The 21,828-nt window shown below is 63.7% G+C and overlaps 1 protein-coding gene across 1 annotated transcript; it reads left to right on the plus strand.

Moving 5' to 3' along the window:
- Positions 1-2,049: 2,049 nt before the first annotated feature.
- CLDN8 (claudin 8) lies at positions 2,050-4,439 on the plus strand. Its single transcript, XM_045852527.1, has one exon. It carries the CDS (start codon positions 2,451-2,453, stop codon positions 3,129-3,131), a length of 681 nt encoding a protein of 226 aa, XP_045708483.1. The 5' UTR covers positions 2,050-2,450; the 3' UTR covers positions 3,132-4,439.
- Positions 4,440-21,828: the final 17,389 nt, after the last annotated feature.

The following is a 21,828-nucleotide window of genomic DNA, read 5'->3' on the forward strand; positions in this document are numbered from 1 at the left end:
TTAATTTAAATTTTAAGTGGAAAGTTAATTGTTTTGTAAATTAATCAGTAACATGGCTTAGCTCTGTTTGCCCGGGTAATTACTTCTCCCCACCGGGCTCCCCTGACTCTCCACGGGAAGGCCCTCTCCGGGGCTCTCGCACCCGCCGTGTGCACGGGAGGGCGTGTGCTCCGATGCGTCACGCTCGTCTGGCCCTCGCCCTCGTAAACGCCCGTCTTCTGACGTGTCGTGCTGGACGTGTTGTGCTGACGAGGCTTTGTTTTAGGGAGGGAGACACCTTATGTCCTCTGTCCTCTGAGGAGGCCCCTGGAAAGCCACACGGTGTGCAGCTTCAGTCCAGAGCCCAGCGGGAGGCCAGGCCGTCGCAGTTGCTGACCCAGTGGGCCCCAGGCAGTGAGGGGGGGGGTGGGCGCTGGGGGTGGCCTCGGGGCCTGAAGACCTGAGGTCCTGCACTGGGGCCAGTTATCCAACCTCCCGAAGTCCCCCTTTCCCAGCCTCTAGAACCGTGAGAAGTTAGCTGCGGCCGAGTAAACCGCCGGCCGACGGTGTTTGTAAAGCCCGGTACACCCCTGGACCATCACCGCGCAGAGAGGAGCTCCCTCTGCGGCGGCGCCGTCGACGGCGAGTCACGGTGAGGGGCGAACGAGGAGGACCGCCCGCCCGCCGGCCGGCCCGTCCCTGAGGGCCGGGACACACAGGGCAGCCGGTCGGCGGGAAGGGCGGACGGGGCAGGGGTTCAAGGGCGTGGCGCGCGGCACAGCGGTGTTTGGGGAGCAGCGCAGCCAGCGATCTGCTGATATGTCCCTGTTTCCCCAGGACGAGACGGTCGGCCAAGGACAGCAGTCAGGGTGAAAGATAATCTCAAAATAAATACAGGTCGGAAACAGGCAGCGCGACAGGAGAAAACACACTCTCTCTCTCTCTCTCTCTCTCTCTCTCTCAACCGGCAACCCCTTGACTGGCGGAAGGAAACACTATCTCAGGCAGCGATGAGATCGTTTGTGGGGACACAGACGAAACAGTGGGCGGCTCCGGACTCCTCGCCGCGGGGACGGGGAGGACAGAGACCGGCGGGACACGTCGTGTTCCGTGTGTCAGGGAGAGCGTGCGCCCGGGTCACGTGGTCGGCACGACCGACTGAGTTCAATGCAGTGGATTGAACCGTTAAACCCAAATCGGGCTCCTGGTGATGCCGGAACAAGGGGGCTCCCGGGGGCAGGCGAGGATGGGTCCCGGGGGGCAGGCGTCTCTCTCTCTCTCTCGGGTTCTTGGTCGTGTTTGGTTCGTCCGCAGACGCGGCCGCCCCGACAGCCGAGCACCACGGCGGCTGCCCCGGGCCGCCAGCAGGGCCGGGTCTCCTGCGTTCCTCCTGCCTCTGGCAGGCGCGGTCTTCAAGGCAAGTGTGGTTAACGCCTAGTGTGATCTTGTTCAGTGCTTGTGGTCGCCTTGTCCTGCGATGATTCTGTTCAGACATATCAGCCATCCGTGGAGGCCCTGCACCATCTGCAGAGTTGCCGTGGCCCTGGTCGGGACAGAGCGGCAAGGACAGGGCGGCCGAACCAGCCGGCAGCCCGTGAGCCCCTGGGTCACGTGGGGGCGGCGGTGAGCGCCACGTGGGGAAGACCGCACAGACTCTCTTTTTACTTTTCTCCCTGGAAATCAAGACACAAATTCCAATGGGTTCTTTCTCTTGCACTGTTTTTTTTCTCATAAATTAAGGCTCGAATACCAGCAGATGGTTTTCCTGGCTCAACAGAAAGCCGTGTGCCCGGTGCCGTAGGGGAAAACCTCGCGTGACCTCAGTGACTGGCTTGTCCCTCGGCCGGTCAGCTCCCTGACCTTACCCCAGAGCGCCGCGTTAAAGCCGTGGACAAACTAAACCGGCCGCCTGGGCCCCCCCGCCCCCAAGGCAGGAGAAACCCTTGGGCCCCTGCTTCCCCCTCATGCTGGCACTTTGACAAGCCCTGGGAGATCTCCCGGGCAGCCGGTCCGCAGAGTCTCAGAACTGCCCGCACAGGGAGCACCCGCCAGTGTCCCCAGGGCTCGCCCGGGGCGTTTCGGGGCGCTCGCGCCAGCGCTGGGCTGACGCCCGTGGGCCCGCACGCGCGGCTGTCTTCTGGGAAAACCGAGAGGCACAAAGAGTGTTTCTGTGCGGCCGTTCCGAGTCTGTCTTGTGGGTTCAGGCTCAGCCGGCTGCCCTCCCTCTTTTATTGGCCGGGAAAGCTGCCCCACCTGATCTGTGAGTTTGCCTGCCGCAGGGGCGGAGGCCTCAGCCGGCCGGCGCTGGATTGCATCTAGCTGGAAGTAGCCAGGCAGCTCTTGTTTGAAAACCCCTGGGCCGGGAGCGCCTGGCCGTGTTCTCCCCTGGGACGCGGAGCACCCGGCCTCCGCGGGACTCGCCGGCTCCGGGGCCCGGTCGGTGGTGCAGACGCCAGACGGCCTGGGGGACCATGGCCCGCGCGGCCCTGCAGTACGCCGGGCTGCTGCTGGGCGGCGTGGGCCTGGTGGGCACGGTGGCGGTCACCGTCATGCCGCAGTGGAAGGTGTCCGCCTTCATCGGGGCCAACCTGGTGGTGTTCGAGAGCCTGTGGGAGGGGCTGTGGATGAGCTGCAAGAGCCAGGCCCCCTTCCGGCTGCAGTGCAAGGTCTACGACTCGCTGCTGGCCCTGCCGCCCGACCTGCAGGCGGCCCGCGGGCTGATGTGCGCGGCGGCCGTGCTGGCCGCGCTGGCCTTCGCCGCGGCCGTCCTGGGCATGAAGTGCACCCGCTGCGCCGGGGGGGACGACGACGCGGCGAAGGGCCCCCTGCTCCTGGCGGCCGGAGTCGCCTTCGTCCTCGCGGGCCTGGTGGTGCTCACGCCCGTGAGCTGGGTGGCCAGCGGCGTCGTCCGGGACTTCTACAACCCCACGCTGGACGACGGCCGGAAGCGGGAGCTGGGCGAGGCCCTCTACCTGGGCTGGGCCTCGGCGCTGGCCCTGGTGGCCGCGGGGGCCGTGCTGTCCTGCGTCTCCTGCGCCCAAGGGGAGAGCCGCAGCTACAGGTACTCCCTGCCCCCCCACCGCGCGACCCCCCGGAGCGGTCCCGCGGAGAAGCAGCCGCTGAGCGTGTACTCCAGGAGCCAGTACGTGTAGGTGGGCGCCGGTGGGCACTCGGCCCGCGGAGCCACGCGCCTGACCCGGACGCCCGCTGCCGTCTGGACCGGGAGCCCGCGGGGACGCGGGTCTGCGCCTCGGCACGGCGGGCACCCCTCACGCCCCTCCCAGGACGCCCGGCAACACAGCGCGGCTCCCCCGGCAGCTCCCGGCAGAGCGCCAGACCCACTGTGCGCTTCCGCTGCAGCGATTTGCTTTCTCAAGTGGTTCCTGCATCTCTTCTCTCTCATCGGCTTCTCCAGAATGAGGTTGCTAGAGACTATTGTTTCACAGCTGCGATTTCTCTGGGACACGGCGTTGCGCAGGCAGAGGCGAGAGCGTCTCAGATAAATAGAGGCTTATCTGGTTGTACTCTGAATACAATGCTGATCCACTACACTGAACACACAGAATCCCACTGCTGCTTTTCAGGGGACTGGGGAGGAGATGGAAGACTGTTAATACGAATTGTTTAAGAACAGCTTAACAACTAATGCCCTGGGTTTATAATGGAGGTTTAAGAAAGTCTTTAATCAGCAAGATAAAGGAAACGAGGAAGCTCTCTGATATGCATTTCCCCGACACCCGTGTGCTCCCTCCCACCCCGCCCCCCACCCCAGGGCCTCTGGTTCTCCGCATTCGCGTCTCTTAAACCACTCGCATTTCGTCCGGAGCTCTGCATTCAGACGCCTTCCCAGAGCTGTGCTAGGACGGCGACAGAACTGTGATCTAAGAAACACTAAAGACTCCAGGGCAGTGAAATTCTTTGCCCGTTAAGTTTCTGTGCTTGCGAGAGAGGCGTTTGTATAAGAAATCATACGTGTGTGTGAATATCTGAACAGCTACGTGAATACAGACCTGGGGTTTTTATCAGTGGAGATAAGAGGACCGAAAAATAAGGTGTCGTAGTTGTATTTGCTCACCAGAAACAAACACACAAACCCCGGAAACCACACGTTGATCTCTCTGAGCCCCCTCCTCCCCCGGTGAGTGCCCAGGTCAGGAAGGTCGTTCTGTCCGTCGGGTGATTCTCGTGCTTCCTCCGCGTGGGTTCTGTGTTCCTGAGGCACAGGCATACGTGTTCTGTGTGTTTCTAGGCATTTCTAGAAAAATGTGTCCTAGTGTTTTCCCCAAATCTGATGCAACTGATCATCTGATTTGAAGGCCTGTAGCTACACTTTTTTAGCTTAAGTGATTGTGTGTCATTTGCTTTATTTCTTTTATATTAGTAAATTTGTCTTTTATATAAACTTTTCACTATTCCCCATTTTTTTCCTGTTTTATTAAATTGGAATGATGTTTTGAAAACCTGATGTGGCGGGGTCTCTGATTTTAAACAGGACATCAAGGTCGTGTTTTAAAGGGGAAGGCAGGTTTGGCACTAATCCTGGAGAACATAACGTAACATGTCCGCCCCACAATCAAGGCAGGCACGCACTCGTGTTTGACGAATGTGACACACTCGGACTCACCGAGATGGCGCTGTGGGTCCCAGCGCACCTGTGCCCCCGCTGCAGCCGTGACGGCCGCCCCTGCACACACCCTCCGGGGCTCCCACGCCCCTCCCACGAGGAGCAGCAGTGGTTCGTGCTCCAGGGTGAGGGTTGGAGCCAGGACCCTCCCCCTCGGCATGAATCATATCCCTAAACGTTTTATGGGGTTTATACGACGAGTTCAGCTCACAGACGAGGAGACCTTGGAACGGCCCATTGTTCCCAGGCACATCCAGGCCAGTAAGAAGTTTTATGAGTTTATTCGAGCCCAACTGATGACAATCACCGGGAAGCAAAAGCTCAGCCAACTGAGAGAACGCTCTGGAGCGTGGCAGCGTTGCAGCTCACCCCACACGCACGGGAGGGGAGAGGAGGAGGGGGAGGGGAGGAGGGGGAGGGGGAGGAGGGGGAGGGAGAGGAGGGGGAGGGGAGGGGGGAGGGAGGGGGAGGGGAGGGGAGAGGAGGAGGGGAGGGGAGAGGAGGAGGGGGAGGGGAGGAGGGAGGGGAGGGGGGAGGGGGAAGGGAGGGGAGGGGGAGGAGGGGGGGGCACAGGGACCCATGGGTGGAAGACGAAGGGGGTGGGGAGAGCAAAGTGGGGAGGAGTTTCCAAGACGGATGAAGAGTAAAACAGAGAGACACCCGCTTCCCTCCCTCAGGTGGGGCAGGGTCGTTCACACGTCCCCGAGGCAGCGCCTGGGGTGCTGCTGGGGAACCAGATCCCCGGGGGGCCCCGGGGCCTCCTGCTCGGGTGGAGGCCGAGCCCCGGGGGCCTGGGAAGGGGCACCCCTGTGACCTGTGTGAGGGGTGTTGTCTGAGGTGCTAGGAGACCGCAGGCAGTCTCAGGGACAGCAGAGGCTGACGCTGGTCAGGGAGGCCACCGGCCTCATGCATGACCCCCTGCCACGACCCGCTGCAGTCAGGGACTCCTGTGTCCGGGCTGCCCTGGGTGGCGACCCTCTGTCTCCGGGTGTTCAAGGCTGCCCCGAGGGGCCTCACCCAGCCGGCCAGGGTTGGGGGGCCCCTGTTTGGTTCACGACTGGTTACCCCACAGCCAGGAGGAAAAGTGAGCACTGTCTGGCCTCACGGCTCCTGCCCTTTCCCTTCGGAAAAGTAGGCTTCCCTCCGCGGGGCACAGCTTGTCAGCTGCACCGTGCCCGCGGGCACACAGGCTCCGCTGCCGGGGTCCGGGCCGTTTCCGTGTCTCCCGGGGCTGATGGCGTTGCTCAGCGCAGAGTGCCCACCTGTCCCAGGCGGCTTCGCCCTGGGGTCAGACCACCCGTGGAAACAGGAAGAGCGGACGGACTGCGGGCCGCGGAGGCGCACACTCAGCTCTCCGAGTGCCGGTCTGGACCACACGGCTTCCGCTCGCAGAGCCCTTTGGGGTGTCCCCAACTCCGCTCAGCCGCCCGCCCACGCCCGCCCCCACGCCCCCAGGACAGAGCGGCAACGCAGCTCCCCCAGGAAATCCCGTCTCCGTCCTTCACGCAGTGCGTGCCAGGCCCGCCCCTCCCGCCTGCGTCTCTTGGAGGGACGCTCGGTGGCCTGCAGGTCAGCCCAGACGCCCCGGCCGGCCACTGCCAGCGGCTCCCGCCTCGCCCCCCGCACAGCACGGGTGCCAGCCAGCCGCACGGGTGCCTGGCCAGCGCGATGGCCGTCACAAAGGTGATGTCCAGACACGAGGACAGCGCCAACGGTCTCCCTCGGCGTCCCCCTAGGGGGGCACTGGGACTGAGAAACGGTTTGACTGGCGGCCAGCTGCGTGGAAAGGGGCCTTGCCCAGTGCAGCTTGACTGCAGAGACTTGCGGGGGGCAGGTGAGGGGATGAAAGGACGAGGAGGCAGAGGGCGGGGCTCCCGCCCGCACCTGGCCGCGGCCTCCTCCCCTCTGGCCGCACCTCCCGCTGCCCCTGCCACGAGGACCTGCTGCCGACCCCCCGGCCAGGACTCCGCCCCCGTGCACGGCCACGACACGCACGGCGAGTTCCGGGGAGAGAACTCAGAGGAGACAAGGTGTCCAGGGTGTGGGGCGTGGCAGGGAGGGCAGAGAGAGGGACGCGGGACTGAGACCCAGGCCACAGGCCCTGGGCCCCGGGCCACCACCTGGGTGCTGTCCGTCAGGCCCCTGTGCCCTCAGCGTCCCACGTCCCCACACGGAGTCCCGGCACCCCTCGGATCCGGGGGCCCGCGCTCCCCCTCCAGCAACATCGGCCGAGAGGGTGGCTGTGAAACCCACACTCCTTCGGACTTTGATGGAGTCTGGCTTGGAACCCGCGCCCTAGGAACCCACCTCTGCCTCTAACACACACCTGTGGGGCCCAGCCTTCCCTGGCGGTCCGCCGCCCCCAGGGCTGCGCAGGACGGCGGCCCAGCCCCGACCGGCGGTCACGGGGTCGCGACCTCTGCCGCCGAAAGAGAATGCCTGGACCTGCGGCGCGTGCCGGCTCCCGAGTCCCAAGGCGGGAGGCCCCCACGGGCCGCTCTCCCACGAGGCGGGTCCTCTGCACCCGGGGACAGACCCCAGAGCCGTCCTGCACCCCCTGACCTCACCGGTGACCGACGGGCTGCCGGCAGGACCCCTCCCCCTCCCCCACGGTGCCCTGTGGTTGTGCCCCACGTGACCTGTGACCTGTGACGTGCCGCCACCGTGGAGTCGGGGGTTCAGAGCATTCGCCCCCCGTCCTCCTGGCTGCACCCATTCCCGACAGGATAGCCCTCACTGCTCCGCCGCGGTCCCCGGCGTCTGGCGTCTGGCTCTGCCAGCACGGGGGGCGTGGACTCCTTCTGTCTGGCAACGCCTGCCAGAGCCACCTTTCCGAACAACGGGGGTCACGTTGCCGCCCCTCCCCCAAGGCCCCCGTGCGGCTCCTGGGCACAGGCCCTCCCCCGGCCCCGGAGTGGGCCTCGTCACCGGCCCCGGGGGCACCTCGAGGCCCCTCTCTCCGCCCCGCAGCCTCTGCACAGCCGGCCGCTCCCCAGGCCCCGATGCCGCCGGTTCAAGGGGCCACCCACCCCCGCGTCCAGAGTGAGGAGAGGCGTGTTGGTCGATAAGGCGCCCACTCAGGGGACGGGAACTTGGAGGTTCCTCAAACCCACCCTAAAGAGCCCAGAACTCGGGCTTCTTTCGGGTCAAGGGAAGAGCTGGTGGGCGGGACAAGAGGTGATTGACATGTAGGTGCCACCAGGGATCCCAGGGCCAGCCTGAAATCTCCGGATCTCTCAGTTCAGGCCCATCGGCCCCAGTGGATCTGAGTCGGTCTCGAGGTCCCCGAAAATCTTTGACGAACAACCTTCATTTTTGCACGGGGTCCCATGGCCTCAGCAGAGGTGCCTGCTGGCAAGGGGCTCCTCTGCCAAAAACTGCCCTGCAGGCGGACTCCCCACAGTGACTGGCATTTCTGTCCGAGAGCTGCGGGCCCAGAGGCCGCGGGGAGACGCTGGCAGGGACCGCGGCTGAGAGAGAGCCAGAGGGAGCGAGCACTTGGCCCCGCTCACTGACGCCCGCCACCTTCTCCCCGGAGGGGACTGCGGGTTTCATGTTCCCACCAGGGCCTCCTCCCTGGACACCCAGGTCCTTCCTGGTTCAGAGAAGGTCTCCGGCACTGCAGCCCCTCCCCCCGAGCCGAGGTCGGCCGGGTGCCAGGCCCGGCAGCGGCTGGGGCCCAGCCAGCGCACAGCCCGCGGGGCCTTCTGCTGAGCCGCAGGTTCCGCCAGATTCCAAGAGGAAAGGACGGCTCCACCCCCGGCCAGGTTCGCTGGGCTCTGCAGTCACGAGGGGCCTGGGTTCCTGGAGCAGAGGCCCCAGGCCGGGCCCGAAGCACCGCGGGGGGTGGGGTTGGGGTGGGGGTGGGGCACATATGGGCCCCCCGGCTCCACACACAGGCGGCCCTGGGAGGCAGGAGAAACCGTGCTCCTCTGCAGCCTTAGAGGGATAATCTCGGGGCCGGAGAATCTGGGGACGGTCGCAGAGGTTGGGGTCCCCTTGGTCTGGGGCCTCAGGGAGCCTGGAGACTGAGTGAGAGGGTTCGGGGGACTGGGGCCACACAGACACCCCCCGAGGTTCCAGGCCAGAGGGCAGCCAGCAGGGAGGGGCCCTGCCGCCCCGGGGTCAGCTGCCACTCGGCACGCTGACTCACCTCCTCACATGGGGAGAGATCTGAGACCCACGTGGGAGAAGCCACGCGGGACCGACGGGCAGAAGAAGCCGGTGCGCACCGAGCCCCGGGCCCGCGGGCCCCCGGAGCGGCCAGTCTCCCGGGAACCAGAGGGCGAGTCTGGCCCAGACCAGCCCCGGTGAGAGCCAGAAGCCGACCGACTCTCGCGTCTCCGAGCTCCTGGGACCTGAGGCAGCAGGTTTACACCCGAGACAGCCAGCAGGGGCCTGGGAATTCGGGGAGGCCTCTGCACCCCTGGAAATGGGACGCTCAGAAGGCCAGGTGGGAGAAGAGCTCAGGACACAGAGCAAACACAGACAGAGGTGGTTCATGAGGGAATATGAAGAAGGGCTGGAGACGAACTCATGGACCTGAGAGGCACGTTCGGGGGGGGATGGGCAGATGGGAGGGGGGCCACCCCTTGAAAATAACGCCCAGTCGTGCAGAGACAAGGGCTCACGGGGGTCCTGGGGAAAGTTTAAATGAAAGTTTGTAGTCAACGTTAAATTTCAGGTACAAGATAAAAACATATTTTACCACCAATCATAACAAATTACTTAAAAACCAACAAAAAAATTTGCCTTCCCTCAAACACGTTAAACCACAGACCTGGAAGCCAGAAGGTGGTGAATTAGTGAGTCGAGTCCGTGAGAGAACAAGGACCCTCCCCGACAACTCTGTGCCCCCGGAAAAGTTTCATCCCCCGTTAGGGAGACAGAGAGGAAGGGAGGAAGGAAGAGAACAGAACAGGAAAGAGAAACACAACAAAGGCTGCTCCAGAGTCGAGCAACTGCACCCCCGCACAGCTGGCCGGGGGCAGACCGAGGCTGCGGGACTCCCTGTGTGGGGGAGGGTCGGCACGGATGTGCGGGACCCCTGCCCAGCCGGACCCCTGCCCAGCCGGACCCCTGCCCAGCTGGACCCTTTCCCAGCCGTACCCCGGCCCAGCCGGACCCAGCCACGGGGAGGAGGAGCAGCTGGGCCCGAGCCAGCTGGAAGGGGGGCGTGAAGGGCTCGGGCCGCCGTCTCCTGGGACTTTCTTGGACACCACAAGGCCGGAACCTCCCGTGAACCCCGCCAAGTTCAATCTCAAGTTCAGAACTGTGGCCTTCCCGGGTCTGCAGGTCAGTGCAACACCTTCCGCACGGAACACGGCGCAGAAAACACGGCCCAGCGCACCTTTGGGGCAATCGGCCGCGGGCTCCACGGTGCCGCCTCTTCCGAGCCTTGTCGACCCCAGGTCATGTCCTCGGCACCCCGGACTCCTCTGTCCCGACCTCGACCCCCGCAGTGCTCTCAGCCCCACCCCCCCCGGCCGCCAGGGCCACTGGGCCTGGGCCGCTCTCACCCCAGCCCCCTGCCCCACGCACCCTGCACCAGGTCAAGGTCAGTGTCCGCTGGGGTCTGGAGTCGGGGACAGCAGCGTCCCCCCCTGTGTGGCCTGGGCCCTGAGGCCTCCTGCCTGGCCCCGAGGGCCCTCTCCGCCGGCGTTTCTGGCACGGTGATCAGACGTCTAACGCGGCAGCTGCAGGCACCAAGGGTGCGAGAAAGAAGCGCCCGCCCTCCTAGGGGCTGGATGGCTGCTCTGCAGCTCCCCGCGGGGCAAAGGCGCCCCAGGGTCGCAGACAGGGAGACACCTCTAACTCGGGGGGGAGGAGCGTTAGCACGCCGGGAGCCTCCCTTAGCACCCTGCGAGCCCTGGGGGGGGGGGCTTCTCAGAGCTTCCTGGGAAATGCTCGTCCCAGTGGGTGTCCCTCACCAAAGAAGGCGCAGTTCAGAGGGTCAGAGGGTGAGCCCTGAGTTCCAAACGAGGGGGGAGAACGCGGTCTCCTGTTAAAACAGGTGCGGGGAGATGCACGGCTGAAAACGAGGGTCTTAGTTCTGCCCCCTGACAACGAGGAAGAGACGCCCAGCCCCCGTGTTCTCCGAGCGCGGGCTCTGGAGAACTTGCCGTTGTAAGTGCTTCCCCGGCTCCGGGTGACGCACGCAAACCCTTCAGAAACCCGGCCGGCTTTTGTTAGCAGCAGGGCCCGGGACTTTCTCCGGATGCGGGAGCCACCTCTCTGGAGGGTAAACCGAGGGAGACAGGGCCCCCCGGTCCCCCGTCCCTCGGGGGAGACAGGGCCCCCAACCCCCGGGGCCAAGTTGGAAAACAGCCCACAGACCGACGTCGGGGTGAGGCCGGTGAGCCAGCTGCCGGGCGCCCCGGTGACCGGGCCCGTCTGGGGCGAACCTGGGCGTCGCAGCGGTGCTGTCCAGTCCTGGCCGTCGAGGGGCCGTCGCGGTTCACCCCGAAACCGTGCTGCCAGGGGCTGGCGTGCCGGGCTCTGCGGGAGGCTGGCCGGGTCCTGGGTGGCCCCTCTGCGGCCCCCCCGCAGCGCTCCCGTTCCGTTCTCGTGCCCGGCCAGCAGCAACCCTGTTCTTTCTCTGCTGCTCTGGTGGGAAAGGTCCGAAAGGCTGGAAGGGCTTCCTTCCCCAACACAGGGCACAAGGAGAAAAAGACGAGGAGAATGTCCAGAATCTGGAAACGTGCGCTTGGGAACAGCCGGAAGGGCTCCCCGGTGTTCTCTAAGTCCACGTTCGTCCGGACGCCGCTCCCGATGACGGGGGGTGGGGGGCGCCAGCTGGCGGGCTGAGCGCCCCGCGGGGAACGGTCATGTGAACAGCGGCTGCCCGTGAGCCCCGTGGTGGCCCATTTCCCTGCTGTCCAGTGATCCCGACAACCCAGATACTGCTACCGAAATAACGGTATTAACGTAGGATCACAGACAGTTCAAGTAAAAGTTTTATATCCAGTGTAGTCGTGATTAAATCTCTCTCTCACACACACTAACACTCATGTACACACACATCCACGCACACCTCGTCGTGATTGTTTACTTTCAGTGTTTAATAGGCACGTATTTTCGTAGTGGGAAAAGCCAATACACTTGCGAGTATACTTTAAAGACTGGGGTGTATTAAAAACAAGAGGCAATTGGCTTAACTTTGCAAAAGATCAGAACAGGGATATGGAGGAGAGGGGTGAGAAAAGGTCATTCCACTCTGAGGGAAATAATAAAACTATGGGGAAAGTGATGATAAATAACAAAAAAAGACTAAAAATGACAGAACACAAGAGAAGAATCGGAGGATGTTGTCGAGACCCGTGGGAACGAGAGCTGTGACGGAAAGCCAGCCGGTTTGCCACGTTTCGAGGAAAATTACGTACCTGAAGTGCAGGCTCAGAGCTGGTTTGACGAGAGTTTGTGTTTCAAGTTTCACTAAAGGATTCTAGAAACATCTAAATGAAAACAGAACAGCTGTCAACCCGAGTGAACAGATATAAGCTGTGTGCTTCGTTTCTGCCCTTAATTAACAACACGATGGGGCAAGTAGACTGTTCACTCCGCCCTTTGGCTTTGACTTGTGCATTCGGTCTTTTCCACGGTCTTACTCCACAGAGAAAACACTTTTTTTTTTTTAGCGTGGCAACAGGTAAACATAAGCGTCAAATTTTTCAAGCAGCTCATCTTTCGGCTCTCTTTATTAAATAATCCATTCTCGGTAGTTGGCTGATGCATTATTTATGGAGTGGTAAATGCATATTTATTTCACCGTCTCTGCCTGGGCTATGCATTCTGCTTCATCGATCTCTGAGTCTTTTCGAAGTAGATTGTCACTAATTGATGTAGAGGTTGATGGTATCATCAACTCCGTGGGCACTTGTCTGGAATGCTCCTCCACTTCTCCCGACGTCCGGATGGAACTACCGCCGCCGGCCTGGCCCCAGACCAGCGCAGAGCGGGGGCGGGGGAGGGCAGCGGCCGCAACGGCCGCAAGGAGGCTCCAGTGACATCGGTCTCTCCTGCCCACCCGTCACAGCGGCCGGGGCACGCACCCTTGGGCACCGTCCTGGTCCCATCCATTCCGACAAACGTCCCAACCAACGGTGACAGGAAAGCAGCTTTGTCTTAGAACTCAGGTGGCATTGTTCCGTTGGGGAGGGCTCTTATAAATCAATATTTAATTAAAATGGAATGTACTGAATTTAAAAGATTTATTCCACCAAAAATCTCGCAGGCCCAGTGCAGACGATGCACCTCAGCTAGGACACCTGCATCCCAGGCTCCCCCTGGGTGAGCTGGACGCCGCACTGGACCCCAAACGACCCCCGAAATCCTGAATTCCGGGGGAAGGTGTCAGGCTCAAAACTGAGGATTCCGCTGTGTTTTTGTCTCTGCCCCACACGGACCACCACGCCACTATGTTCTGGAGTCAGAGCCCCTCTGTGCCGTCTGGCCTGTGCCCACCTTCCCGCGGGGACAGGCTGGAGGCTGGACTCGGGGCCAGGCTGCCACTAGACTCTCCCCCCGCTCACGGACAGGTAGGTGCGGACGGCTGCTGCGGCCACACTGTGCGCACGCCTGAGGACCAGTGATGACCTCTCCCGGTCTCCTCCCTCCCTCGGGTCTCGGAGGATGTCTCCAGGCGCCCAGAGGGCATCGGCGGCGGCGGGGTCAAGGCTGGAAGCGACAGGAGGAGGAGTAGGTTCCCGCGGGGTCGGGCAGCCGAGCGGCAACCCAGGCGGCGGCGAGAGTTCGCTGCAAGCACAGCAAACCAGCAGTGGTCTGGTCTCGGCGTGGTGGGTTTTCCAAGAACTGGTGGACTGGGAAACTCGCCAGAAGCATCGGTGTGTGCCGGCCAGGTCTGCTGGAGCTCCCCCTGAATCCCCGTGAATGGACAAACCGGTCTCAGCTTGCAGGACCGCGGGCCCCCGGCAGGGGATGGGGCGAACTGCTGAGGAGAGGCCGGTGTGGAGGGAGGGGCCGCCCCCAGTGACACCGACCCCCCTCCCCCCAGGAGCCCAGACCAGAGCCCATGGAGGACCCTGCGACCTGCAGCCGGAAATCCATCTGCTTCTGTTTTTACATTTCACACCCCGAACCTATTTGTGGATCGGTGGTTCTAGGTAAAATGTTACGTAATGTAATACTTGTCGTTTGAAAATTAAACCTATAGGCCCTGGCTGGAGGAGCTCAGTGGACTGAGCGCGGGCTGCGAACCAAAGCGTCGCAGGTTCGATTCCCAGTCAGGGCACATGCCTGGGTTGCAGGCCACGGCCCCCAGCAACCGCACATTGATGTTTCTCTCTCTCTCTCTGTCTCCCTCCCTTCCCTCTCTAAAAATAAATAAATAAAATCTTTTTTTTAAAAAATTAAACATATAGTGAACAAAAAGATGAAATAATGAAACTCTACCGCAAAGAGATAAGCAACACTATCATTTCGGTATTTAATTTTAAATGATCACTTTTCCCAGATACCGTCAGCACGCAGAAAGGGAAATGAGAATATATTTAAAATCACGGCGGTTCATCTTCCGCAGACCTGCAGTAACAGCTGACCCCCGCGAGTCAGCGGGGCAGATGCGGTGCAGCGATGCCCGCAGACGGAGCCCCGGCCTGGGCGGGGGCCGGAGTGGGAGCGGAGCAGGGGACCCCCCCTGGGCGGTGCGGGGGCGCCCGCGTGCTGGGCGAAGGGCACCCCGACGCTCCGGTATGTGGGGGGTAGAGGCAGGGTGAGATTTGGGGGAGACATTTAGCATTCCGAGCTCCGACGGGAGTGAGCAGATCAGTGGCACCCCAAAACCAAAACGACGGAGCCCAGAATTCAGTGTTAGGCGTCAGACGTCACAGCCTCGGAACCTCGGTCTCGTTCCCAGGGAAACAGAAGACGCCCCCCGCCCCCCCCCCAGCAGGGCATCCGAGGAGACGCAGTGACCTTGCCCGGGCACCAGAGGGCGCTCCGGGCCACGCCGGGTGGTGGGGGAGGAACCGGCCCGGCCACCCTGGGCGCCTGGAGGGAAGGAGGGGCTCCGCTGCAGCGCGCTGCGCGGCCACGGACACTGGCGCCGCGGCTCGTGGTTCCAACTCACCGCCGCGACTCCGACCTCTCCCTCTCTTTCCCTGCCGGACGTGGGCCGTGGGAGGGGGAGGCGCGAGATGCTCTCCCCGCGGGTAACGCGCCCCGCGCCAGGCGGCCCGTTTCAGGCCCTCTCCCCGGAGGCGCGGCCGCTGCGAGGTCCCCGCCGAGCCCTTCGCAGGGAAACGGGGTCGTACCTACCGGACGACCCGGGGGAGGGCGCGGGTCTGCGGAATCCCGGCTTCTCGGGTCGCGTTGCTTCGGTGCTCCCCGTCGGCACCGTCACCCCGCCGCCCACGGGGCCGGGCGGCGGGCCCACCTCGCGTCTGGGCGCGCTCGCGCAGCTCCCCTCCGTGGGGCGCGGGCCGCGCGGGAGGCGCCGGGAGTGCGGGAATTCGGGAGCGTCGTCGGCTCTGACCTCGCCCGCCGCCCGCCCATCACCCACGCCGGCGCTGCCCGAACTCACAGGCCGCAGACGTGCGACGGGGCAGACGCGCGAGGCGCGGAGTATTCACACGGACGCTGCACACGCGGGCTCCGCCCCGCGCCCCGCCGCCCCCATCCCTGAGACCCACAGCGGAGGCGGTGCCTGCCGCGACAGACTGGCCCGGAGCCTGAGCTCGGTCCCTGCTCACAGCCCAGGAGGCCGATCGGCACCTTCGGTCACCACCGGCCCCGCGCGATGGAGACGGTTTTCCTAGTTTTCGTCCCTGTTCCCGCCGAGGGCCGACCCGAGGGAGCCAAACACGCGCCCCAGCCGGGCACTCGGGCCGCCCTGCCGCCAGGGGCTCTCCTCCCCCCGCGCGGCGGAGCCCTCACCTGCAGACGGCGCACACCTGAGCCCCCACCCCCTCCACCGTGACACTCCTCCCCCTTCTGCTCGACGCCCAGTCTTTGCCAAAACACAGGTGACAGTGGCCGACGTGCCCCCGACAGCCAGCGCTGAACTAACAGCCCGCGCTCCCCTCCCCCGGCGCCTTCGCGTGTCGGCACGTGTGTCACGGGACGGGGTGGGGCACCTGCATGGGGGGGGCACCTGCACGGGGAGGGGGGCACCTGCATGGGGAGGGGGCACCTGCACGGGGAGGGGGGCACCTGCACAGGAGGAGAGACACAGACCCAGCCCGTGGTGGTGGTGCGTGCCCGTGGGGACCGCTGCGGCTCTCACCTCACCTGTGCGGTGCGGGTGAGGGAGGGGTGGTCGGACGTGCGCTGGGGACTGGGCTGCGGCGGGAATGCCTTCCCAGGGGTGACGGGGTCTGACCGCCGTGGGGAGCAAGGGTGGGCGGGGACACCCCACAGACGGCAGTCGTGGGTGGGGGCGGGAGGGGACGGTAGCCTCGGTCGGGGGCTGGGGAGGTGGAAGGTGGTTGTCTCTGGGTGTGTGTGAAGGCAGAGCCGACACGGGTGTGGGCGGCTGGGGCCTGGGGGGGCGTGGAAAGGACACGAGGTTGAGAGCAACCACAGGCTTTGGGCCGCGCGAACTGGGGAGGGAGCGGCGCCCCGAGCAGGGAGGGCAGTGGGGGGGCTCCCGCCCTGAGGGGTCCGAGAGGGCTGTGCGGCCCCCGGGGAAGTGGCCCCCGGGGAAGTGACTGGGGCCAGGGAGCTGCCGGCGGGGACACGGTCGGGGAGGAGAGTGGCCGGTGACACGACGTGACGGAGGTGCCCAGCGCCTAGGGGACGCGTCCTCTGGGGCAGGTGCAACCCGTCCAGGCGGACCCGACTGGACCCTGGCGATCGATGGCTTTCAGGATGGCTTTATTTTTGTTTTTCAGTTTTGTTGTGTTGTGGCAGGTTTTAGTTTCCCAGTGGAAGCGGTCACGGCCCGCCTCAGAGGCCCCTGGCCCAATCCCCGAGCCGCCACGCGACCCAGATCTCCGAGGAGGGAGAGGGAATTTGCGGGTCTGATTCAGGGTCTCGGGAAGGGGAGGTTATCCTGGGTGTTCCAGGTGGGCCCCGTGCAGTTACAGGGGTCTCCCCGAGGGCCGGGGGGTGGGGAGCAGGGGGACAGGGGAGGGGACGTGATGGATGGGGCAGGGGAGACGGAGGGAGGGAGGAGAGAGATGTGATCCGAGGCGGCCACTTGGCTGCCCGTCTCCAGGTGAGCTGAGGACGTGGGTGCCCCGGGAGCTGACCTCTCCTAAGGAACAGCCACCCCGTCAGAAGCCGTGCACGGGCTGAGGGGAAGGGGTCCCCTGCGGACCCCCACTCACCCCGCTGCAGGCCCCCGGGCACCTCCATCATCCCGGGTGGCTCGGCCGGCTCCCTGCCCACGGCCCCTCCCAAGGCCATGAGCACGAGGCAAAGCCGGTCGAACCCCCAAACTGGGAGCAGATGCACAGCTCTGCGCCCCTCGGGGCTCTGCCCCAGAGAAGACAGTCAGTTGGGCGCGGTCAGCACGGGCCTGGCCGCCCGCGTGGGACCCAGGGAAGGCACGGGGGCTCACGGCTCTGTGCCCCTCGGCGGGGACCTGCCGCTGTGGGGACCTGCGGGGGGGGGGCACAGACAAGGTCTGGGGGCGCCGATGCCCCAGCCGGCTGGCCGGGACGTCACTCGGCACCTGTCAGGACGGCCGACACCAGAGTGTCAGCAGGGAAGTGCCGGGGGGGGGCGGGGGGTGGACTCGGTGCGGCCGCCACAGACGACGGTGGGGCGGGTCCTCCGAAAGCAAAGGCCAGAACGGCCGCGGGACCCGGCCCCTGCCCCGCCGGGCGCACGTCCGGAGGAAACCAGTCGCCGCCCCAGGAGGGGCTGGGCCTCCACGGCCCCCAACACGCGGGGACCATCCGGGTGACGGTCGGCGGGCGCTCGGACAAAGAGGAGGAGGAGGAGAGACAGGTGTGCGTCTACACACGAACGCGAGTGCTCTCTGTCTTCAACAAAAAGAAAGGGGGAGGCCACCCTGCCCTCCAGGACAACACGGGTAAACCCGGAGGGCGCGATGCCCCGTGAAGCCGGCCAGTCACAGGAGGACACGCGGGCGTGACCTCACTTCCATGTGGGCAGCCACGTATATCCACGCAGCCGAGCTCGTGGTGGGAGGGGCGGGACGGCGGCACCAGGGACCGGCCGCAGCGTGTGGGCCAGTGGGTGGGGGGCGGCTGTGGGGTGGGCTGGGCGCCGCGGTGGAGACAGGGGACCCCGCAATGGACATTTGCCCAGAGTTGGGAACCGGTCGGGGCCGTCCCCGCACGCAGACGGAGACCCTCCCCCACAGCAGGCGCGCCTGCCAATCAGCTCCGCTGCGGCCGTGGTCTCGCGCTGCGGTGCGTCTCGGAACAGCCCCTCGCGCCTCTCCAGCGCGCCGGTGTCTCTCTGGGAACCCTGTGGGAATCCAGCGGAAACAGGGACGCGCAGACAAAGAGCAGCTCCCACTCCGACGGCTGTTCCCCCGCACGCTGCCATTTCCATCCGTTCACGTGAACGTTTTTCTCTTTGGTCGTCGCCCACCTTGCACCTGGAAAGGACACTCTCAAATCCACCTGTTTAGCATTAAAAATGCTTCCTTCTTGTCGCTATTTGGAGATTCTGATTTCAGAACCCGCCTCTCTGGAGATCTGTCCTTTGTCATCACCACTGACCGCGGCCGTCCTCGCTTTACTTCCGTCTCCGTGAAAACGCGCTCCAGCCCGCGCCGACCCCGGCTCCCGAGGCGGCCGGTTCCCCGCTGGGTCAGGGCGCCAGGGAGAGGCAACCCGAGGGCGAGTCTCGTTAATGTCTCCCTCTCCACCCCCCCCCCGACCCCGTTCCCTCTCGCTCTGAAACAAAACGTATCCTCACGTGGACATTTAAAACATTAGGGACCAAAAGGAGCTTCGGCCGAACTCACATCGGACTCGGTCCTCGACGGCACTTGCTCTGTCTTAGCCCAGGACGCCGTCCTTCTTTGTCAGCTGTGAGGGGTCACGTAAACACGTCTGCCAGCAGTCTGATGCCGTTCAAACTCTCCTAAAGCCCGTGTTCTCATTTCTTCAATTTTGCTTAAATTCTCGTTTGCTTTGTCTTGTCTCAAACACACCCCTCATTTCTGGATAAACAGTCCCCTCTGAAGTGGAGTCTGCATCTTGTTCTGTTTTCTGTTCCTAACGACTCAAACACCCAGCGTCCGGAGGTCCGGTTCTGCCGCTTTCCCCTCCACCGGTCCCCAGCTGCGGGGGCGCCCCTGTGAGTTCTGGGGTGCACGGCTGGGCCCTGGTCACCGGCGGTCTGTCTGTGGAATTCACTGAATCCCTCAAGGGGAGTCACGTTTGTTTCTATGGGCGCTTTCCTGCACGACCGACCCGGTTGGCCTTGAGCTAACCGCCAGCCCGCAGCGTGTGGTCGGTGTGCACAGGGCCCGTCTCGGCCCACAGGGGTGGGGGGGGACCCTCGGGCTGCTCTGACACTGCCCTGAGGCAGACAGGGTTCCTCACCGTCCGACTTACTGTGCGCATTTCTTCCCAGTCTGATCGTTTCCCTTAGATGGTGGCCCTTCCAGAACGTTCACCTTACTCTAGGGTGTCTGGTCTGACCCAGGCTCTGCACTGCCCACCCCCTCAGTGCAGCTGGGAGGTCGCAGACCGGGGCTCCTGGCTCCCTTCATGCTGACCTCCTCAGAATCGAGGTTCTGCTTAATTCTTAGTTTTAAAGCATTTCCTTATCTTCTTGAAAACTTTTTGTGCATTGACGTGATTATTTTCTTTCAAGAATTTTAGATTTTTTAATGGGGAAATTACAGAACGTTAGTTTCCAATATCAACAGAAAATACTGAATATTGATTCCAGGGCTGAATTGGGATCTTATGCGTAATATCACAAGACTATTCTATAACTGAAGTGAAACTTGAACAAAATATAAAGCCACATTTCTCAGATTTTATGATTTGTCTTAACACCTTTTCTAAACAACGTGCTTAGAAAACTTTTTTTTTAAGATTTTATTTATTGTTAGAGAGGGAAGGGAGGGAGAAAGAGAGAGAGAAACATCCATGTGCGGTTGCTGGGGGCCGTGGCCTGCAACCCAGGCATGTGCCCTGACTGGGAATCGAACCTGCGACACTTTGGTTCCCAGCCTGCGCTCAATCCACTGAGCTACGCCAGCCAGGGCAGAAAACTTTCATAATTGTCCTCAGTTTTCTGTCTCCAAAAACCTAAACTTGATTACCCTTTAGGGCTTTTTAATATTTACCCTAATTTTGCTCCTTTACTACACGATTTGACGATAACGGGTATAAATAAAGCTCCAGCACGGAGAAGCCCGCCGCGCCCGCACCGACACGGACGGGTGGAGGCTGCGTGGGACGCGTCGGCGAGAGCCGCCGGTGAGGAAGGCTGGCTGCTGGGCCGTCGGAGGACAGTCACACTGCAGGGAGTTTCCTGAGCTACCGACAAACCTCCTTCGTGTCCTAAGAGCGATAAAACACGGATAAAACCATGACATTTTACTCCCCCAAAACCCTCTCTCCAGAAAAAAATAAAATCTGTCAGTCGGCACGTAATGCCACAAAGGTTGAGCCGTAGCCATTCGCAGACGCCCCTAAAACAAGGGCATCGCCTCCCCGGAGTCCAGTGACGCCGAGTGGAGTCGGGTCGGCCGCGTCCCCGCCGACACCGGAGGGACGGCCACCCCCCCCCCACCCACTGCGCCTTGTGTCCGAGCAGCGGGCCGTTCTCCTGTCATCACGGACCTGAGGGCTGCGACAGCAGGGCCTGCCCGCCTGGCCCTCGGTCCTGCGGCCAGCGCGCGGGGGGCCAGCGGGGCCTGACACGCAGTCGGTGCTCCGTCCGTGCGCGGAAATCCTGCGTGGCTGAATCAGGACACGGTCCCGCTCGCCCCGACCCACGTCGCGCCTGAAGCTCCGCCACCCTGTCGGACCTCAAACCTCCCTTCACACAGAGTGTTCGGCAACGTCCTACAGAATATTCGGGACCGACAGTCACAGACGGTGTAGAGAGTCGTCTGGAGACACCAGTGCCACGCCTGACTCACCAGGGACAGGCGGAAGAAAAGTCAGGCAGTCAAAGCAGCACCTGTTTCGTGATGTGGCCGAGTAAGGACGCCCACAGCGGGAGACAGAAAAAACCGTCGGAAGCCCCCTTCGCACTGAACCCAGGGGCAGAGACCGGCCGATGCAGGCGTCGGATCTGTGACTCCAGCTCCTCGGCGACGGTCGTCACGGGCGCCTGCGCTTTTAAAATGACGGGTGACTGAACAGGGTAGGTTCCAGAGGAAACGAGATGCAGCTCCGGCGCGGCGTCCCGGTTGCCGCGCTCCGGGGCCTCGCTGCGCGCTCGCGGGACCCCTCTGGGCTCACACGGGGAGCGGAGCAGAGCTCGCCGCTCGTGAGAACCGCAGGGGGGCGCTCCGTCCCCGCCGGGACCCGCTTCTGAGCCGAGTCCGCGGGCCCCGCCCACTCGGACGGGGCGCCCGCCTCGCGCGCTGCACGCGCCGCGCGCCGTGCTCCCGCGGCTCCCACGTGCGGAGGGAGGGGGAGGGGGCCCTCCCCGAGCTGGTTCTCCACGAGCCCCCACGTCCTGGCTGATGGGAGAGCAAAGGACTGGAGAGGAAGCGTCAGCCGCAAACCCCCGGCCCCCCGAGCACAGAGGGGGGACGGGACCCGAGTCCGGGGAGAGGGGCTGGGCGCCGGTCACCGCAGGGCGGGCGGGCGGGCCCCGCGGGGGGCGGGGGGCTTCCCTGAGCACCTCCGTCCTGGGGCTGAGAAAAGCCTGCTCCTGCCCAGGACACTGAGCACACAGGGCCCCGTGGCCCCCCACAGTGACACCCCCCACCCCGTTCCTCAGGGGGCGTCTCGCCCGCTCGGGTGGGACCGAGCAGGCAACACCACCACCTCCAGCAAAGACAGGCAGGTGTGGCCAGACCGCCCGTGCTGAAGGCGAGTGGTTCCCGTGTTTCTGGGTGGAACGAGTGGGCTCCTTCGGCCTGGGGGGGAGGCGGGGACAGGATCGCCCCGGCTCCCGGTCTGCGGGGCCTGGGAGGAGGGAGCTTTGCAGAGGGCAACGTCCCTCTCTCCGCAGGGGCTCCCCTGCCGTGAGGACCTGCTGCGTCTCCTGGGGGTTCCATCCTCGAAATGCTTTCCTCGCATCAGGGTGGAAAAGAGAAAGGGGGTGTCTGCTTCCCACATGGGGTGACTCCCCCCATCTCTGGGCGACGG

Source organism: Phyllostomus hastatus, unplaced genomic scaffold, assembly GCF_019186645.2.
Source record: "Phyllostomus hastatus isolate PE091 unplaced genomic scaffold, TTU_PhHast_1.1 phas_contig_948, whole genome shotgun sequence".
NCBI lineage: Eukaryota > Metazoa > Chordata > Mammalia > Chiroptera > Phyllostomidae > Phyllostomus > Phyllostomus hastatus.

Coding starts and splice junctions, on each gene's coding strand:
- CLDN8 (XM_045852527.1), top strand. CDS start 2,451: ATGGCCCGCGCGGCCCTGCAGTACGCCGGGCTGCTGCTGGGCGGCGTG.